At 34.6% G+C, this 19,721-nt stretch overlaps 1 protein-coding gene across 2 annotated transcripts in view; it reads right to left on the bottom strand.

The window, feature by feature from the left end:
- The window catches only part of LOC111050449, a 54,661-nt gene extending 37,378 nt beyond the window's left edge, over positions 1–17,283 (bottom strand). Inside the window, exons 1-2 of one of the 2 annotated variants that reach the window (XM_022336773.2) lie at positions 16,874–17,283; positions 4,655–4,755 (exon numbers count right to left, since the gene is read on the bottom strand). In XM_022336773.2, coding sequence (XP_022192465.1) covers positions 4,655–4,754 — 100 coding nt within the window. In that variant the 5' untranslated portion in view covers position 4,755; positions 16,874–17,283. The remainder of the gene's footprint in view (positions 1–4,654; positions 4,756–16,873) is intronic. The other variant, XM_022336772.2, reaches the window with a different exon arrangement.
- Between the last annotated feature and the right edge of the window lie 2,438 nt (positions 17,284–19,721).

Raw genomic sequence — 19,721 nt, 5'->3', positions numbered from 1 at the left:
CATATTGAACTTGTTGATTGTTCAAAAGTTTACAAAAGATTCAGTGAGAGAATTGAAGGAGAGGGGAGAGGGTACTTACGAAAGACTAAACTCAACAAAATTTGTTCAGTTCTTTTCTCCACTTTGAACGTTGCCACTGTTCAAAAGTACAGTAGTACTCTATAGTCTGTATAGTAGGTACTAAATTAGATGCAATTTGGAATTTTTATTGCCAAGAGTGAGAATGTCAATATAGTTTATAATGATAAATTATCAAAATGTGTCAATATAGTTTATAATGATAAATTATCAAAATGCAATAGTGTTATGAAATTCAGTCTTGGTGGATTTTTTTACTGTTGAGGATACTGTTGATGAAATACGAACAGCCTTAAAAAGCCTTAAAGGCTACGAAATACGAAGAATCAAGACGCTTCTATTATATTGTCTCTGATGGCTCTTGATCTTTCGTCATTGACAATCGTTATAAATATCGTTTTTATGTAGTGTATTTTTTATTACAAGGGGGAGGAATTTGGATTTCTCATTTAGTAATAGTTTTTTTCTACATGTCATCTACGAAAGATCGAATGAAAGATTCCGGAAAGATTATAGTCAGTAATAAACAACTTTGTTTATTGGTCAGTACTGAAAAACGAAAACAGACGTTCAAACTCATTCTTTCTCTTGGAAATATTGTATTGCAGTATTAAATTTCTATCATACCAAAATCACTTGAAGTTATGTTCATCAACTTATACTGTATGACTGTTCAACATAGTTACTGAACTCATGTATGCTTTGATCGAAAATTTCATCAGCTCAATCATTGAATTATTTAAACGACTTATTTGCACTGATAGATTCACTCGTTAGATATTCGAAATCGAATCTCACCTCATTGGCAGTACACAGTAATTAGATATCTTCAGTGCTTGTCATATTACATACATCTTGACAAATCCTTATCAGCCTCGAATATGAAAAATTCTGAAACCTATAGCAGCAAGAACTTAACAAATTATTATTAGTTGGAACATAAAATGCTTGATAGTTTCGCAGCCAGTTTACAACTGTTGTGACACAATTTTTCAGGAAACAAACATGTTTCTCTCGAGTGAGCGTTTTAAGAGGTCAGTTATCATAATATACGAAACAGTAAATCCATTAAACTAGTGCATCAGCAAAGTAGGTCTCATGTAGCAACGCGACACGCAGTATTTTTTTCAAGGTAACTGTGAACTGAAAACTATACCCCCGCTGTGTTTACGTTGGCCTCTGATCTCAGCACGTGTATTTTATCATTAGTTTTAGCAGCCGCATTTTTTTCGTCCTCTTTTTTCTGTGTTTGGCATGAACGTGTGTTACTATTTCGTTGCATCCCGCCCACCACACACACACACACACACACACACACACACACACACACACACACATACACGCTCACACACCACTCAATTATTTATTCTGTTCTCTTGTTAACCATGACGAAACACGCTCACAACCTGAAGTAGGCTCTACTGACACACTGTAGGCTATTTCTGGTGTTTTCGGGTTTCAACCGGAAGGCCTACCGGTCTACCGGTATGTCTTCAATATAAGTGTTAAAATTATTAAGGAAACATACATTTTTCCAATCATTCAATGAGAATTCCAATCAGGTCTTACAATTTTTTGTGTAAACATTTGATGATATAACGTATCATTTTCACTGATTCACAAATTATAATCAGTTTATTTGAAGAGACTCTTTTAACTACTGCTTCACTTTCAACCTTTGTAAAGCTTCAACCTACAAAAATTATTAAATAAGTTAGGAAAAACTCAAATCCTGCAAGACAATCTTAACGATTGATTCAATCGAAATTCTGCCTAGGATTTTGTATTCTCTTCAACTGATTCAGAGTGGGATTGGATGGAACTTACAATTGGAAAGTGAATCTGATGTTCTATACTTATTCGTTCGCCAAGCCAGTTAGTTAGGTCAGCCTGCTAAAAATTATCCAGTCAAAACCTTCAATAAGCTTTATCGATTGCATAAAGGTGGATAGAATAGTATTATATTCCCTTGAATAAAACTATCAATCCTGGAGAAATGGAATTGCTGGTTTGAGTAATGGAATACTTAATACAGTTATGTAATTAGAGTGATCCTTATGTTTCAGAGATTGACGTAAACCTCTATAACGACGAAATTCATAACATTTAGAGATCGAATAGGAATAATTTATTGAAATATTCCAATTGAAACTCAAACAAGTCTAAGAAAATTTGATAACTTGATCTTAGAACCACAACCCCGCTCATAAATTCGACTAATCTATTTGATAGGTCAAGAATGTGGTAAAGTTTTATAGCTTTAATTCGTAACCTGTATGCCTGTATTGTAGCCATCTCCACTTGGTACGGTTGATGTATGAATGCATTGAAGACCATCTTTTGAATCCCTCAACTACAGGCATGTTTAAATATATACTTCAAGTTTTCTATTACCTTAAGATCAATAAACTTTTCGTTGGAAATGTCTAGAAATTTTTAAAGGATACTTCCCTCAAATTCAATGGAATTTATAATTTTACATTATTAATGCATATTAATGCATATAACAATAGAGTTACTGCGAGTGCACCTCAGAACTCGAGTATGACAGCAACACATTTATTCTTATTATTATAACTTGCACTCTCTCCAAACCCAAACAAATTCTGGAACAAGCATTTCTGAGTAGTCAAATGAACTCATAAATTTTCTCTCAGCTGTCTGAAAGCCCATCAATATTAAAAACGTCAAAATTCGTTTCGAAGGTGTAAAGTATCGACTTTGGTGCAAAATTTGTGATCTCTCCCCAAATCATCAGTCACATTGAAAGTTGGCAACGTCGACCGGCCTTCTTTTTACCTTCACGGCCCACTTTTCTTGAAGCCACATGCTCCTAACAAAATGATGAAAATACCGCTCATGGCCTTCGTTCCAATTCCAATAACCTATGGTTATTGTCCGGCCTGACAACTTATCAATTTCCCAAAATATAATCCTACATCTTCAGAAGTAATAGAGGATCTCATGAATCAAGAATTTCATACTCGAGAGAAGTAATAGAATCATCAAGTAAAAGTTGTCATTCACGGTCTAAGATTTGCAATAAAAATAGATAATAAGCTCATGTATATTACTCCTTTATTTCAAATCTATTAGTAGGTAGGCTAAGTATAGTTTATTTATTAAAAGTTTAATTTATTATTCCAGTACTGTGTGAATTTTCTCCAAGATTATAATTCAAATAGTAAATGAAATCTTCACATACGAATTTGCTTGGTGTTTGTTGAAATAAGTACAATTCTCTACTTCATTACGCAATGTATAATTGTATGATTCAAGAAATATTCAAGAGGTCCTTGAACACTAGAGATCCTAACACTAAGATAAATAGAAATGATTCCAAACCTGAGCTGAGTTCCAATCATGTAGCTCGCATTTGAAAAAATAAAATAGTCAGCCGCCTACAAATAAAACCCTACATGATCCAGGTTATGTAGTTGGAATTGAATCAATTAGGAAATAAAATGGAATTTGAACTTCGAATTCCTGTGATGAAGCTTACACGAAAGATCAAGGTCAAACATTATGTGAACTATAAAGAGTCTAAGCTTACATTTTTGCGATTATAGTTTTGAGGTGATCACAATGATGCTTCGTAACACAATGATGCCAATGATTACGACAACCGAATAATGTCTAGTAGCTTCAAGAAAATCTTATTATAGAAAAATATATAATTTGTATGAAAAATCATCAATGTTACTTCAATCAGAGAAAAATGATAGTGTTTATCCCTTTGTATCAGGAAGTCTTCATGAATTGCAAAACATAATGTTGATACGAAGTCAACTCACGAACGAAATTGGCCATCCTTTGTTTTATTTACGGTTATCTCTAATTCATCGGGGGCCGAGCTTTTCGATTAACTATCAATAATGAATTGGATCTAGCCAAGAGCCATGAGCGACATAAGACAATGGCATATTGATTCGGTGGTTCGCTTGATGTTTCATTCAACATTAGAGGCAAGCCACGTGCCACTATGCCAGTCATGGCAATGGCATGCCATTCAGGCGGTTTAATCGATTCAGTTAGCCTATTCGTGCCAATTTGGAAAATGAACTATTTCTAGGGAACAATGTACTTGTGACCTGACAGTGTGACGCGGGCCTCAGGCCTGCACTTAATTAAGGCATTGTTTTGCAATCAGTCGCCCGAAATAGACTACAACGTTGGTTGTCGGGCGCAAAAGTCAATTAACTGGTAATAAAGCATCAAATTTGGAACAAAATAACCACCAAACAAAAGTATCCACTTTTCCATTCATAGATTTTCATGGACATTGTGAGCTAAATCCACCTACATCCACGAATGAGTTTTTCAATTCATGTTTTGTGATGTTCATATATTTAAAAATAAATATAAATAAAAATATAAATCTAAATACCCTTCACAAAAATGGTTTAAAAATAAATCTATCGTTTCTATGACATGAAGTTTACATCCACAAATAAATCTGTCATTAATATTATTTGTTAATTCACATCTAAAACATACATTATTCATGTTTTGTAATAAAATTCATAAGTCGGCAACAGAATGGAAAAATGTATTGAGAGATATGAGAAGGACTTACTCGATGCTCTTGATGCTATCCTTAGTGCTAGAAGATGAGTTTCCAGCTGGAAAGGTATTCTTCTATCATCGTTATCAGAGCAGCAAACGGTGGGTGCCATCCTAAAAAATTACATGAACATTAATAAAAATAAAAATATACATCACAGTTCATAATTTATGAAGTCGTGAAAAATGAATTAAAATTGAAATAATACCAGTAGAGGAAGCATTAAAAGTCTATTCTATACATCAACAATATGGATGACAGTTAGTATAATTATTATTATAAGTATTCACTTATAATATCAGTGTAGGAAGCATTGAAAAAATAAACTGTATGTACGAAAATCATAGCGTTTTAAATCATAGGATTGATGACGTTTTTACTTTCCTTGCCCTATTACCATAGGTAAGGAAAGTATTGCTTTCCGAAAAAATTAAGGTACCTTAATTTGCAAATTTCTATAAGTCCCCTGAGTCCAAAAAAGTGGTTTTTGGGTATTGGTCTGTGTGTGTGTGTGTGTGTGTGTGTGTGTGTGTGTGTGTGTGTGTGTGTGTGTGTGTGTGTGTGTGTGTGTGTGTGTGTGTGTGTGTGTGTGTGTGTGTGTGTGTGTGGTGTGTGTGTGTGGTGTGTGTGTGTGTGTGTGGTGTGTGTGTGTGTGTGTGTGTGTGTGTGTGTGTGTGTGTGTGTGTGTGTGTGTGTGTATGAGTGTATGTGCGTCTGTGTACACGATATCTCATCTCCCAATTAACGGAATGACTTGAAATTTGGAACTTAAGGTCCTTACAATATAAGGATCCGACACGAACAATTTCGATCAAATGCATTTCAAGATGGCGGATAAAATGGCGAAAATGTTGTCAAAAACAGGGTTTTTCGCGATATTCTCGAAAACGGCTCCAACGATTCTGATCAAATTTATACTTAAAATAGTCATTGATAAGCTCTATCAACTGCCACAAGTCTCATATCTGTAAAAATTTCAGGAGCTCCGCCCCATCTACGCAAAGTTTGATTTTAGATTCCCAATTATCAGGCTTTAGATACAATTTAAACAAAAAATTCCAAGTGGAAAAGATTGAGCATGAAAATCTCTTCAATAATTAATGTTCAGTGACATTTTCACCTAAAATTGAAAATAAGCTCGAAATTCGAGAAAATGTTATTATTTCAATTACAAACTGTTGGCAACTGTTGATTCTATTAAATCATTCACTATGAAGAGGTAGGAAACTTTGTGTGTCTCCTCTCCAGCCTTATTGTCCTGTCACCAGCTGGCTTGGATCTTTGAATAGTAGACTTGAGATGCGCGGGAACACTAGCGTCAGGTGATAAATTTTCATAACGGCAAGGAAAGTTGTGTGAGTGCGCCACACCAGATTTTTTATTATTCTACTCATCAAACTTATATCGTTATACTGTATCGTAGTATCGATATAGCAGATTATTATATTATCTTAATATCGATATATCATAGAATACATTTATTGATACCTATTGTACCAAAGCATATGGAATAGGATGAATTAATTTTGTTTTAAGTGTCATTCTAAATTGAAAATGTATGTAATTATGAGAGATAAAATTGATTAGACGCATTATCAATATGACATCTAGGCACTGCATTGATTGATGTACTGGAACTCATTCAGTTTATGAAATAATGTAGTACAGTAGATTCATTGAACAAAAATACATCATAGTATGATAACAGGTGTCTTATTATCTGGGATGTTGTCGTAGCCTATAATTATTTCCGTATGAAAAACAATTGGAAAAGTTCAAGCACTTTATTTATTATATATTTATAACAGTTATTAATATAATATATTCCTGCCTATTATAAATATATATTGCGTTTATGAATGTATAGGGTATAGCTGTTTTAAATGTATGATAATAAAATTTGGTTGATAATTTGTATTTGTGTTTTTCATCATAATATGAATGGCTTTCATGCGTTCTATGGTTTCACTTCCTGCATAAATGGGATGAATGCATGAATGAATCGTCTTAACTCTAGAAATTTTCTAATTTCTAACTGCAAACGAATTATATTGCAAGACCCAAGCTTCCTCCTCCCAATAGCAGCAGGTCAATACTGCTCAGTATTGTTGTTTGTCGTGCTTAATCATGCTTATCAGATGCACATGAGATGACGCCGAAGACCTAGTTTCCGTGACACGCTTATCACTTGTAGATGACAGGTCACGTCACACACACTAGGATCCGACTCCAGATAAGAACAACAGAATCCCAGAATAGATGATGATCTAGAGGGTGAGAGGCAGGGGTTGAGGAAGAGGAGGGTGAATGTATGGAAAAACAAGGACAGCTTGCATGTCGGTGGTCAGATAAAGTCGATTATTACACAACCACAAACCCGAAATCAGGTCACCACGTGGACGAATGTGGTGCCATTTATAGCCGTGCTATTCTAATCTCCCCCCTTCAACTCCCAATTATGATGATATTCCACAACCAATCACCTTTGTTTTTGTCAGTTCGTGTCTATTGTTGGAAGAGCACTCTTGTATGATTTTATCAAAGAAGGGATAAACAGTACCATTTTCTATCATAATTGTGATTGTGAAGTTTGGTAAAACTCCAGGAGAGAAAATGAACACAATAATCAAGTTTGGTAGGTGGAACACCAACTTGTCTATGATCCACAGGATGATGGAAAATTTGTAAGAATTATTTGTACAAGAAGTACTGAATATATTGCACAAAAAGAGTTATCTTTTTCAATTTAGTAATATTTTTTATTTTGTAAGGATTGTGTGCCTTCACGACTTGTGTTAGGAATACGGTAATATGGTATGATATCTATATTAAAGCCAAATGGCACTGATCCATTCATTCATTCATAACTAAATAATGTTTTTCCGGAATTTGTAAAAAAAATGGAAATGAAACAAGAATGTGGCAATTACGAGGTGGAAATGGAAAAGCTGCCAACCGTTAAAGCAAGCGCGTTGACTCTATTTTGTTAACCGTAACGCAATGGTATCGCCAAATAAAAAAGGATGAAGAACTTGTTAAATAAAATATGATTAGCTATACACAGTGGGGGAAGCTGGACGTGGATGGTTTATTTGGGTTGTAGATGGCAGGGGGTAGATAATCCCTCAATAATGCTCATGCTAAACTGTCTTTGTATCAGAGGTCATTCTCCAAAAGCTTTCAAGTCACTGTCAAACACGTGTTCTCGCAAACACAGCCATAAGACAAAGAAGGGGGAGGGGGCAGGATGTGTCCACAAGCTGATCAAAGGCTATCATAAACATCGCTTCTTCGAGGATCATTTTGAGGAGTGAGTAGGCTCCACAGAAGGAGAAGGGGGAACAAGTTACGTCATCCCTATTTTGAAGCTAGCGTGTAAACATGTGATTAAATGGTTCACTGGACACTGGTATTATGTTTTATCAATTTCTGTGTTGGGAAATTTTCATTTTTCTACGTTCATGAAAAGGGTGATGCTCAGATGAGTTCTGGAATTGTATGCAATATGAATAGAAATAGGAAAAAATACGCAATAAATTACACTGTTGCACAAAAGTCTGTTAACTTTCAATCCCGATTAAATGCTACGAGAGCCAAGAGAAGTCTGTTTCTCAGAAAAAACTGATTTTTTCAGTTTTCAAAGAGCATTACCTATTTTCTCGGATAAAACTTCTCTGATTGGTTCTTGTAGAATTTAATCATGATTAAAATTTAACAGGTTTTTGTACAACCATACCAACCAGACTGTAAGATGGGTAGATTCAATTGAAAATTGAATTCATTTATTGGGAAACGCGGTTAACGTCATGAATACTAAAGTTTATATAGCAGATTAGGGGAAAAAGGTTAATTGAAAATGGGAAAAACGAAAGCAATTTTGAAAAGAGAGATGGTAACTTTCATATCATTATTATTTTGCTCTTAATGAGTGATCTTGGACCCATGGTGATTATGCGTCTCATCAACAGAGCATGATACCATATCCATAATAGCAATGAGGATTGCATTTACGCTTGAGCAAATCAAGTCTCATTTCTATGTAAACAAGGGAGAACGGTTGAATGGGGTTGGTGATGAGTAACATAAATATAAAACATGGCAAAAAGTTTGTCTATCAACTTATGCCTTTCTAACTATTCAGTATTGTATTCTCCCTTGGTTTAAACATGCATTTTATATAAAAGAACTCAATCGTCATATTATACAAACAGCAGTCAGGATCATTCAAGGGCCTTTCAACATTTCATTAACTTTGATGATCTGCATGTTTCATATATTAGCTATTTATGTATTAAGAGCGTAATGGGCGACTTTATCGCTCGCGTAAAACAGTTATCACGCGACGCGAAGCGGAGCGTGATAATTTTGCAAGAGCGATAAAGAAGCATTATGCGCGAATTACATACAACATTTTTTCTACAACTGCACAAACCTGTTAAATTACTTATTATCTGGCAGGGTTATAATAATAATTCATCTCCACTGATATCCATCATGGCTGCTTAAGCAGAACCGGTACAATTAATTACCAACTTTTTAGGTTAAGATCTGACCTACTTTTGGCAAGCTGCTTATCATCAGCTGATTAGCGAGCGTAAAGAAACTCTTCTGCGCATGCGCGAATGATTAGCGAGCATAAAGAAAATCTACTGCGCATGCGCAGATGGTTAGCGAGCAAAAAAGTAGATCCTCCTCAGAAATAAGCTGTTTTACGAGAAGAATTGAGTATGCAAATTCTTTTTTTACGCACAGTTGTAGAAAAAATATTTTTTGAAAGCAAAGAATTCGACTCAAGTCATTTAGAATCAAATATGGCATTTTAAATAATTATTATCAAATCAACATTTCTGATCGTTTACACACACATTCATCCCAATAATCAAGCAAATATTAACGAACAACTTAAGTTATTTAATATTTGGTATTTTAAATTGGAGAATGTGTTAATTTTGCGAAGAATAAATTTTTCATCATAATTTTGAATTTGACTGTAGTATATATTTGAAAAGGGACAGTTTTGGGCCTGTTGTGCCTTCTCATATGAAACAATATAATTATTGTATATGATTGAATAAATGATTGATTGATCAAGTAGTAGGCTACAATAACAGAGTCAAAATCTTGATGTTTTTGCCACAAAGAAATCAGGTTAAGGATTACGTATTTGAGAGATATGAGAGAATTGCTAAGAAAGCACCAGTTTCTAAACACCTCTTCTCACCTGCTTCTTCAAAGTCAAACCGCTGTTTGTTTCCGGGTAGCTGTTTCCTTCCTGGTTTAGGGTAAAGGAAAAAATTTGTTTGTCAAACCGCGAGGGTCAAATGGGGTGCGTTTTTAGGGAGGGCCACGGGTTGGCGGTAGCCCTCAAATTGCCGGCATAACCGGCGTGTCAGCCTGCCCATTACGTACCGTACGCCTGTAGCGTTTACTACCATTGGTTGGAGGTGGGTAGAGGGGTGATGTGACGTCACTACACGTGTCTTGTTTTGTTGCACGTGTCGAGGCCTGGACTGTGTTTTGGGAATCCACGTGGCTTGTGCGTGCCCTCGTTTCTCACAACCCAAATCCAGGCCAAGGTTTCCAGTTCGCGCAACTCACTCTTCATCGTTTCTCTCTCACTAACAATCTTTCTCTCTCAATTCTCACTGCTTCGCTTCTCACCCGCATACTCTGTGGCTCGCTCCCTTTTTTTCTGTTGCTCAATCTCGTTTTTCCTTCTTTGTCATTCTTCGCAGTCTTTTGTGCTCTCCAGTCACGTATTTTTCCAGTTGGTTTTTTCATCATCTTCCATATAATAATCATTGCAGCCTTCCTTTCTTGTTATCGAAGTTTGAGGAATTAACTGCCGAGGGGTTAATGGATCTCATCTGTATAAGTAGACTCAGATTGAATTCTTGTTTTAATTATCAGCTTCTTTCCTCCATTAAGTAATTTATTTAAATTATTGGAAGAAGTGAACTTGAATCTGTGCGTAAAGAATCCCAATACACGCATCTTTTTAACCACTTTAATATTGTAATATCACCAATACACTTACTACTTATGCTATTGGAATTGCCGAATTGGTGATATCAGGCTACATTTTGATAATATGATAACTCATTGAAAATTATGTAAATGAAATACAATGATGTAAATGGATAATGTTTATTCTTGAAATACTTCACGTGGTTGGATTGCTCTTGAAGTAAAGCAGGAACTAAATTGGAAGTTTACCTATTTCTGTTTTTGCCAGAATCACATATTTTTATATATTTCTGAAATTGATACTCCAAGTTTAATTAATTAGGATGTTTTTGTTTATTTCCTTTTATGTGATTTGGTGGGCTCTATAACATTAAGCGATCAGATGATGTTTTGGAATAGATAGCAGGAAACAAGCGCTAAAATGAAAGGTTATTGGAACGTTGGAGGTTAATGTTTATAATGAAGGCCGAACAACGATTTGCTCGTGCGAGCCGAGAACGGCTCTTAGTGGGTCGAACATTGAATAATTTATCATATAATAATTATCAGTATATTATGCATATTGCAGCTCAATTTTCAGATGTTTCAAGGTTAGCTGTAGAGAATGGAAGGATTGGCGATTACCACCGGTCTTTCCAATGATATAATGGCATCAATAAATTATTATTGAATTGCAATATGAGATCCTGGAAATCGAATGAGAAAAGGAAGAAGTGTGCTATTGAAGTAAAATATTGAGGAATGCTGCGATAAAATTATAATAAACACATTCAAATCATAATAGTTTATAACTTTTAAAGTTATAGTTTATGTAGCTTTCAACAGTTTCAAGCAATACTTCAATTGCATAGAAAGCTCTTTCTATTCACGACAATGGTAGGCTACGTGAACACTCATTTATTTATTTGGATGTATTGCAATACCTCAACAAACATTGATTTCAAAACCTTGCAAGTGTACAATTGTGTCTACTAAAATTCAGATAGCATAAAGACATGACGTCAGAGACAAGTAGACTCTGATTACGTTCAAATATTGTTTCACTTACGTTATTGATACAGTGATTGATTGCAAATTCGTCACTAAACATTTTTATTGAGAACAGTTATTTGAAAAGAGCATACGATTTCGTAAATTTGTCTTGTTATCAGCATACTATTTTCCTTCAGGTTCTGCAATATTTCAGAAAATATTGCAATATGTAGAAAAAATCAAAACATTCTTTACTGATAGCCCAAGTGGTAATTTATTTGACGATTTGAATTGATAATGAAAGAGAGAAAACAATAATGCCAATATCTCTAAAGGAATCAAGTATAATGCTCTGTAAAAGTTCATAGCTTCATTCATACGGAGTATTTTTAATTTGTTTATTGTATTCAAACCACTCGACTAAAGTTTTTTTATCAATCATCATTTTTTTATTGTATACACTTTCAAACAGGACAAAGAGAATGTTTGCTCAAGAATGATAATTATAGATTTTCTAGACAAATTAAATTATTTTCTATTTCTACCTCTACTATCTAATTAATTATTCACTTACTACCTCCCATTCATAATTGGAACTATCTATTTCAATTTTCTCTTAGTTCTTCCTTCTTCAAGTTTACTTCTTATATCTTCAATAATCAACAAATTACTCGACTCCGAAACTATCAATTTGCAGTAGGCCTATCAATCCCCTATGCTCTCGATCTAACCCAAATAATGAGAAGAGTGAAACATCATTGTGGAAAATGGCCTTTCCTTGTTTGATAGCGATGCTAAGAAGAGCTTCAGTTCAAGAGCCTGCATTTAAATAGAAAGAGTGAAATAGGAAGACAGACAGTCAGAGAGAAGGAGAGAAAGCAATAGAGAGAAAGAGGATGAGAGAGAGAGAAAGAAAATGAAGGGCAGAGAGAGAGAGAGAGTGAGAGAGAGTTAGTGAGTGACTGAGAAAAGGGTTGGAAGACGGTGAGGGTGGTGTACTGGTGTTAGTGAGTGATGAAGAGGTAACCTGATGGGGTATGAGAGGCACGTGGCTTCTGGCTTGGTTGCAAGCCGTGTCTGAGTGCAAAGTTTGGGTGAAAGGGTGGTTGAAACCCCGCTAGCAATGGGAGTAGATGGGGTTGCGGCACGGTTTTGTATACTTGGACCATGACCTACGTTCCAACATTTCAATTCAGCGCCCGATACGACGACGCTTAGCAATCATCCCTTTGTTCCTTTTTCTCGACAAAGATCTCGCTGCATAATAATTGGGATCTCGAGGATCTTTGTTCCAGTTCTGCTTCTTTCTACTTGACAATTCGAACCACCCGCAAGCATCGCCCACTTCAACGCACTGTTTCGGTGCACTCTATGTTAATGACAAAACACTGACTTTCACAAAGTATTGATCCCTCAATACTTCAATGAAATGTAGAATGTAGATGACTAAAAATGCTACCAAATAACTACGAGTACAAGTTGAAACTACCCTTCCTTCTAATTTCCAAGTCCTATGTCTAAAAGTATGTTTTCCTCTGTAGCTTATAACTCTGATCATAGTATTCACGGGCTAGCTCCTCACAATCTACCACTTCAATGAATAAAATTTATTGATGATAAATAATCAATTACCAAATAATTCAATATACTAAATGGTAGGATTGGTAATGTGATGAATGATTACCAAATTAATCTACTAACAATAATTTATCTAAACTAATCATAATCATCACACTTGGATGATTGATTATACTAAAATTCAATCTCTTCACCAATTAATGCATCTATTTAGTACAATACTATAATATATTTCAGCTTAGATTCACTTTATATTAGCTTTGATCAGAGCAAAACATAAGTTACTTTAGACACTTTTAACGATCATATTCCATTACATGGAACAAAATTTGTTAAAATTGAAATGTTCACATTGGAACGTGTGAAATGCAGGTCAAAAATGATAGACTATGAACTAGAAAATAGATTAAAATGGTTGTCAATATTGAATGTTCATTATTTTTCACAATACTGTACTCTTCTTTCTTCCCAAGCTCAATCAGACCAAATTGTAAGAAATTCGATTGTGATTGGAACAAACAGCCCAAGAAGACTTGTTCTGTAGATGCCTGATTATAAAGAATTCACTATGTTCTTGAAAAAAAATTCCCAGAGTAAGTTACTCGCCATTCACGACTAACAATATCGCAAGGCAAAGTCAAGATGGAAAACAATCGAAATGAAGGTCTGAGACAATATGAACGCCACGTGGTGTGAACGACCTGGCCACTGACGCAGGGCGCAGACCTGATTTCATTCAATCTATCAATATTGTTTATTGCTATTCAACAGACGTCATCATTTATTGCCAGTCTCAGCGGTGTTTACACATGTGTAAATTAAAATTATTGGTGTTATTGTTGGGCCCAAAAAATAAGACGACTAACAACTGGTTTTCTGTTGCAGTAGACTTCAAATATCGAATACTGCATTCTATATATTTGAAGTTTACTGCGACAGAAAACCAGTTATCGTCTTATTTTTTATATTTATATAAAATTATCTTGCAACAATCGTTGCAAGATAATTTAAAATATAATTTGAATATGGATAATTTCACAATAAAATTCATTTTTTTGGAAAACAATGTCCATTCGTAATTATATTAACTTTTTTCATAAACATTGTTTTCAATAATTGAATTTTATTTTAAAATTTTTTAAAGCTTTTTCTAGATTCATATTTTAAGCTTTTGAGGATTTTGGAGGAAAAGTTTGGTAATTTATTTGAGTTATTTATTTCCTGGGTATTAGTGAGATACCGTAAGCTTATAAAAAATTAAATCAGTGGGTGGGTAGCCTACACGTTATACACTTCAATCTCAATCAGTGTTAAACTCATTTACCGTGACTTCATTGCTACTGTTTCATTATACTGCCTACTATCAAATGCATATAGAATAGTTCACCATTATAGTACAGCATTTTGTATTCGACTGGGAGTGAAGATTATAAGCAAAGAAAAGCCATTTTTTAGTAATATTAAGCTTATGTTAGTTTTGTATATTTGATACTTCTAGGCCGAGCTAGTTTAAGAATAAAAATAAACTAGTAGCCAACTGTAGGCTACATAATTTACTAAAAGTTACCGAGATTAATCTCAATCTCAAAGTTTACAAGATTTACATATAATCTTTTATAGGATGGGCACGTTTAAATGTCAGTCCCAGCTGAAGTATGACAGTTATAAGGCCCACTGACGGCTTAAATTGTCTCACAAGGGACTCTCCACCAAAACAAGCTATAAGGATTTACTTTGCGTTATTTATATCTAAACATTAAATTCACTATTTTCTACTACTACTATGCCCGGCGATTGAATGGGACAATAAAAATAAAATTGGATGATTTTTGAGACTTGAAAAGATCTAAGAAGATACATGGAATCAAAAATCCAAATGAATCATGTTGTGTAAATTTGAAAGCGTATATTCAGACAATTTGTATGATCGAATCCAATATTTATTTTGAAGCTTCAAGCTTCATCCTAGTGTCTGCCATCTGCCAATAAGTCAAATCACTTGAATCACTTGAAATAACTTGATTTGAAACTTTAGGCTGCTTTACATATTAGATTAAAATAAAGCACAATCGTTCAGATGCTTATCAGTTGAATTGAAATAAAAATCTTCCCAAAAATAAAAAAAAACTTCTCAATAATAACAAATTTGAGTAGATATACTGATGGAATAATATGCGACTATAAAGCTGGGTTTACACCAAAGTTAAGCTGGGTTTACACCAGCTAACATTAACATTTTGTTAATAACTTGATCCTTATATATTCTATTAGATTGAACGGAACTTGACAAGCACATATGTTCATCATATGTATGATAAGATATATTCAATCTAATGGAATCTACAAGGATTAAACGCTGGATTTGGTGTAAACGCTGCTTAATTAACAAAATGTTACTAGCTTAATTCTTATAGATTCTATTAGATTGAACGGATCTTGACAAACACATGTGTATGATAAGTTATGTTCAATCTAATAGATTCTATAAGGATTAAGTTAATAACACTTTGTTATTAACTTTGGTGTAAACGCAGCTTTAATAACTATTCTATACTATTTAACTATTTAACAATAATAATTTAACTATAATAACTATTTAACAATCTATTCTATACTATTAATCGAGCAATTTCTGTTTATATATTTAGATGTTTATAAGTTTGTATTTTACCGGATCTCGAAAACGGCTCTAACGATTCTCACGAAATTCAGAACATTGTAGGTTTATAATATAAAAATTCAATTGTACTAGGTCTCATCCCTGGGAAAACTCGCTGAAGGGCATTAAAAGGATAATAATTATTATTCATCCTTGGAAAAGCATCTGATAATTATTTCGTCGTCTGTTGATGATGGAATGAGTGAGCGAGTTCATGTGTGTGGGACTGTGTCAAAATTATGACTCAGCTGTTGAACTTTTGTAATCATTCAATCAGGTACTTAGTGACGGTTGCGAAAATGCCGGGTTATTTTTAATCCCGTCAATTCCAGTAGAGCCATCTTTTTGAAATGGTCTTCTCTGATTTGGTTCACGTGAAATTATTCAGGATTAAAATTTAACGGGCTTTATTCAACCGGGCTTTTGTGAGGGAAATTTTTGCATTCCTCTGGGAATTAATCTCAATTCACTGTGATTAGATAGAACATTTCTGTATGAACTATGCATATTATAATAATTTCTTCTTTCGTAATAAATTTTTTATGCTTTTGTACTCCAGAGCGAAGCTCGGTCCCCGATTTTGGAACTTTGATGTTTGATGATAGTAGCGTAATCACTTCAAAATACATTATCATTGTACCTTATTAATGAAATATCGTCGTAATGCGTTCATTAGTTTATTATTGTAGTATTCTAAATAGTAGCTACTGCTGTAATAAACTAGTGAACATTGGGATATTTAAAAATGAATATTAGTTTTGCATTATTTCTCACTCATAGATGACATTTCATGCAACTTGGAGTATAAATTCTATCCATTATCCACAATGATATTGTGTAGGTATAGTTATAATATATCTCAACCTGAATATCAATGAATTCAATATACTTGAATATCAATGGCTACCAACTAATGAATTTCATTTCTAAGCCCAAGGAATTTATTAAAATTCTCAAGTGAACTGGATATTGACATCATATTATGATAATTATAATCTGTCAGAAATATAACAATAAATTATGAAAATAATAATCTGCCTTAATAATATACTTACTTTTATTACAATAATTGGCAGGAAATGTAGAATCGACAGTTTCTAGAAATAAATAGTCTGTAGTGCCTCCACAATGGAAAGGGAACACTTGCACACTCCACACTTCACAAACGTTATTCACACAATTCGCAATAATGGAATATTATCAGCTGATAACGTCGCGATTGCACGATTATCACTTTGAGGTTAGGAAACACCGGAGCTCTCAGTAGCTATCAGTGCACTACGCGAAGGCTGACAAAGTAATGTCAGTTGGGAGTTTAGCAGTTTACGCACAGCGAGCTTCGTTTACGTTCGTTGTCGGCTGGAAGGGTGGGGGAGGATTCGAAGCGTGGTCCAAAACGTGGTGAAGGGTGGTGGGGGAAGACACGAGGCGAGTTTGAAAGTTGCGCTGCCCAGTGTCTCCACCAATGGGAAGACAGGGATTCGCGCGGTGCCTTCACAAATCACTCTATCAAGGCTATATCTATATATCCTGTATATAGATAAGCCAGCATATTATATGCACGTGGTGTGATCGACAGTCGCGTTGCCATGGTTACTTACACGTGCGGTCTCAGACACTTGTCTAACCGTGACGCTCGTCATACGTTTCCTATTAATCCCAAACTTTCAACAAAACTAATTCCATATGAATTATTTAAGTCACCAGCACCTTCACAAAAGGTGCCTTATCATCAGCTATTTTCCACCCATTTATATGACTTCATCTGCAGCATGCAACACATTTCATTCACACGTGTGGGATAAGCATGGATTTGTCTCACATTGCTTTTTGAAACAGACTGAGTGAATTTCAACGTGAATTCATTATTATTATGAATTTAAAGTTTCAAGTGATGTCGCAGTGATAGTCGAGGAGATTTATATATGTATTTCAGAAGTTTACGTAAAAGTCACAAGGACAGTATTCATGAGTGAGTTGTTTGTGTTGACTTTATGATTTTAATGGAATGAATGAGACAGTAGCAATATGGATGCCTAATTAATATTTTAAAATGAATTATTCCCTCTATTGTAACAGCATTACGGTATTGTTTTAACAAAATATACAGATTAGATTGATATACTAGATGTTCTGTGAACACGCAGTTTTCTCATTCACAGGTATCTGGTGTCACCTGTTCACCGGCTTCTCCAGACATCTGTGTAATACATGCAATGAATAATCCACTTGACAGCTGATTGATTATAAATATAATTCTATAGTCTGACTAATCCTATCTTCAGAGTAGATGTTATATACTCGTTTAGTGATATCAGAGTATGGAGGAAATTTCTTTTCCTTTCATATGCAAAATTTCAAAAAACCTTGTGTATACTTCGAAGCCCAGTTAAAAAAGGATTATTCCTGCCAAATCTCATAGAATTCTATCAACGTGTTTGGCCGTAAATGCGTTACATACATACATACAGACGACGAAAGAAAATCCGAATTAAAACATAATTATAGACCTCACTACGTTCGGTCGACTATGTAGAATGAATCAAGCCAAAATAAATCATACTCTATCTAGGTAAATGTTATTTCTTCACATGAGAAGTAAACTTGCTAAATTTGTATTTTGTTACTACAAAAAACTTTGAGAAGAAAATGAGAAGCTTGAGCTGGTTAGGTCATGTAGAAAGAATGAGCGATTCAAGAGCCGTTGAAAGAGTCTTCAGAGGAAACCCAGGTGGAAGAAGGCTGAAGGGACGTCTACGAAAGCGCTAGCTGGAGGATGTAGAAGATGATTTTCGGAAAATAGGTGTTAGGGGATGGCTGCCGACAGAGAGGAGTGGAGAGGCATTCTAGAGGCATCCAAAAGGCCCTGGATGGGCTGTAACGCCATGGAGTAAGTAAGTACTATACAAAAAAGAAAAATAGACTTGATGTTATCAGTTCAGTGAAATTAAATTCTGAATGATGAGTTGTGAAATGGCACTCTATAAGTTACCTTCAGCTATCCATCATTTCTCACCCCACATTATTATTTTCAGATCTTATTGTTGATGAGATTGAGTATGTTATATACTGAAAAAAAATGTATGTACATGACCAGTAGAAAATTCTTCAACCTTCATTATTATTCTTACCATTACTCCAGCAAGCATTGAAAATATAAATGAATAAAAATAGAAAATTTATCCCCCAATGAAAATCTGTAATAAACAAATGAATTGATTTGAAACATACAAACTAATCTATGTATAGAAAGAGTAACCATCTATTCAGTGATCATCGAGGAACTTGAATAATTGTGTTATAAGCCCACTAATCAGCTTATGAAATATTCACACCACTTAGCCTAGATGCTTAGGGATTACGGAGAGATGCTTTCAAGTTGGGGGGCCCCAACCTGCAAAACACTTAAATAATACATGTAAATAATATACATATTTACCAAGTACATGGAAAAAAATGAGAACTTATTTTCTACTGAACTTGACGACCCAAATATTTATACGAGGGTAGGCTAATAAGTAATGCACACGCTAGTAGAGCACAAACCAAATAACCCCCAGAAGCGAGCTTGGTGGCATGTGGAAGCTCTATAAATCCTCCACAAGGCTGCGTCAGCTTGAAGGCCTTCATCCAGTTCGGTTTAGTTAATGAAAGAATGGCGTCATGTTCTGGTTTTATGTAAACGCGAATTGGAAATAGAAGCGAGTCAACTATAGTTGTTATATTTATCTGCCTTTTCATATAGTACTTAATTTGCAATTTATTTCAGACAATTAGAACGGACATTCTTTTCAAACAAACAAATAATATAGGGTACGAACATAATATTCCGATAATGGTGTATTCCACTAAAAGTAGTAGACTCGCCTCAGAAGATTAAAATGAAAATAATCCTGTAGATTA

The sequence above is a fragment of the Nilaparvata lugens genome, chromosome 7, assembly GCF_014356525.2.
Source record: "Nilaparvata lugens isolate BPH chromosome 7, ASM1435652v1, whole genome shotgun sequence".
In the NCBI taxonomy this organism is placed as follows: Eukaryota; Metazoa; Arthropoda; class Insecta; order Hemiptera; family Delphacidae; genus Nilaparvata; species Nilaparvata lugens.
Note: the sequence above shows the minus strand (reverse complement) of the source record. Positions and strands in the feature narration are given on the sequence as shown.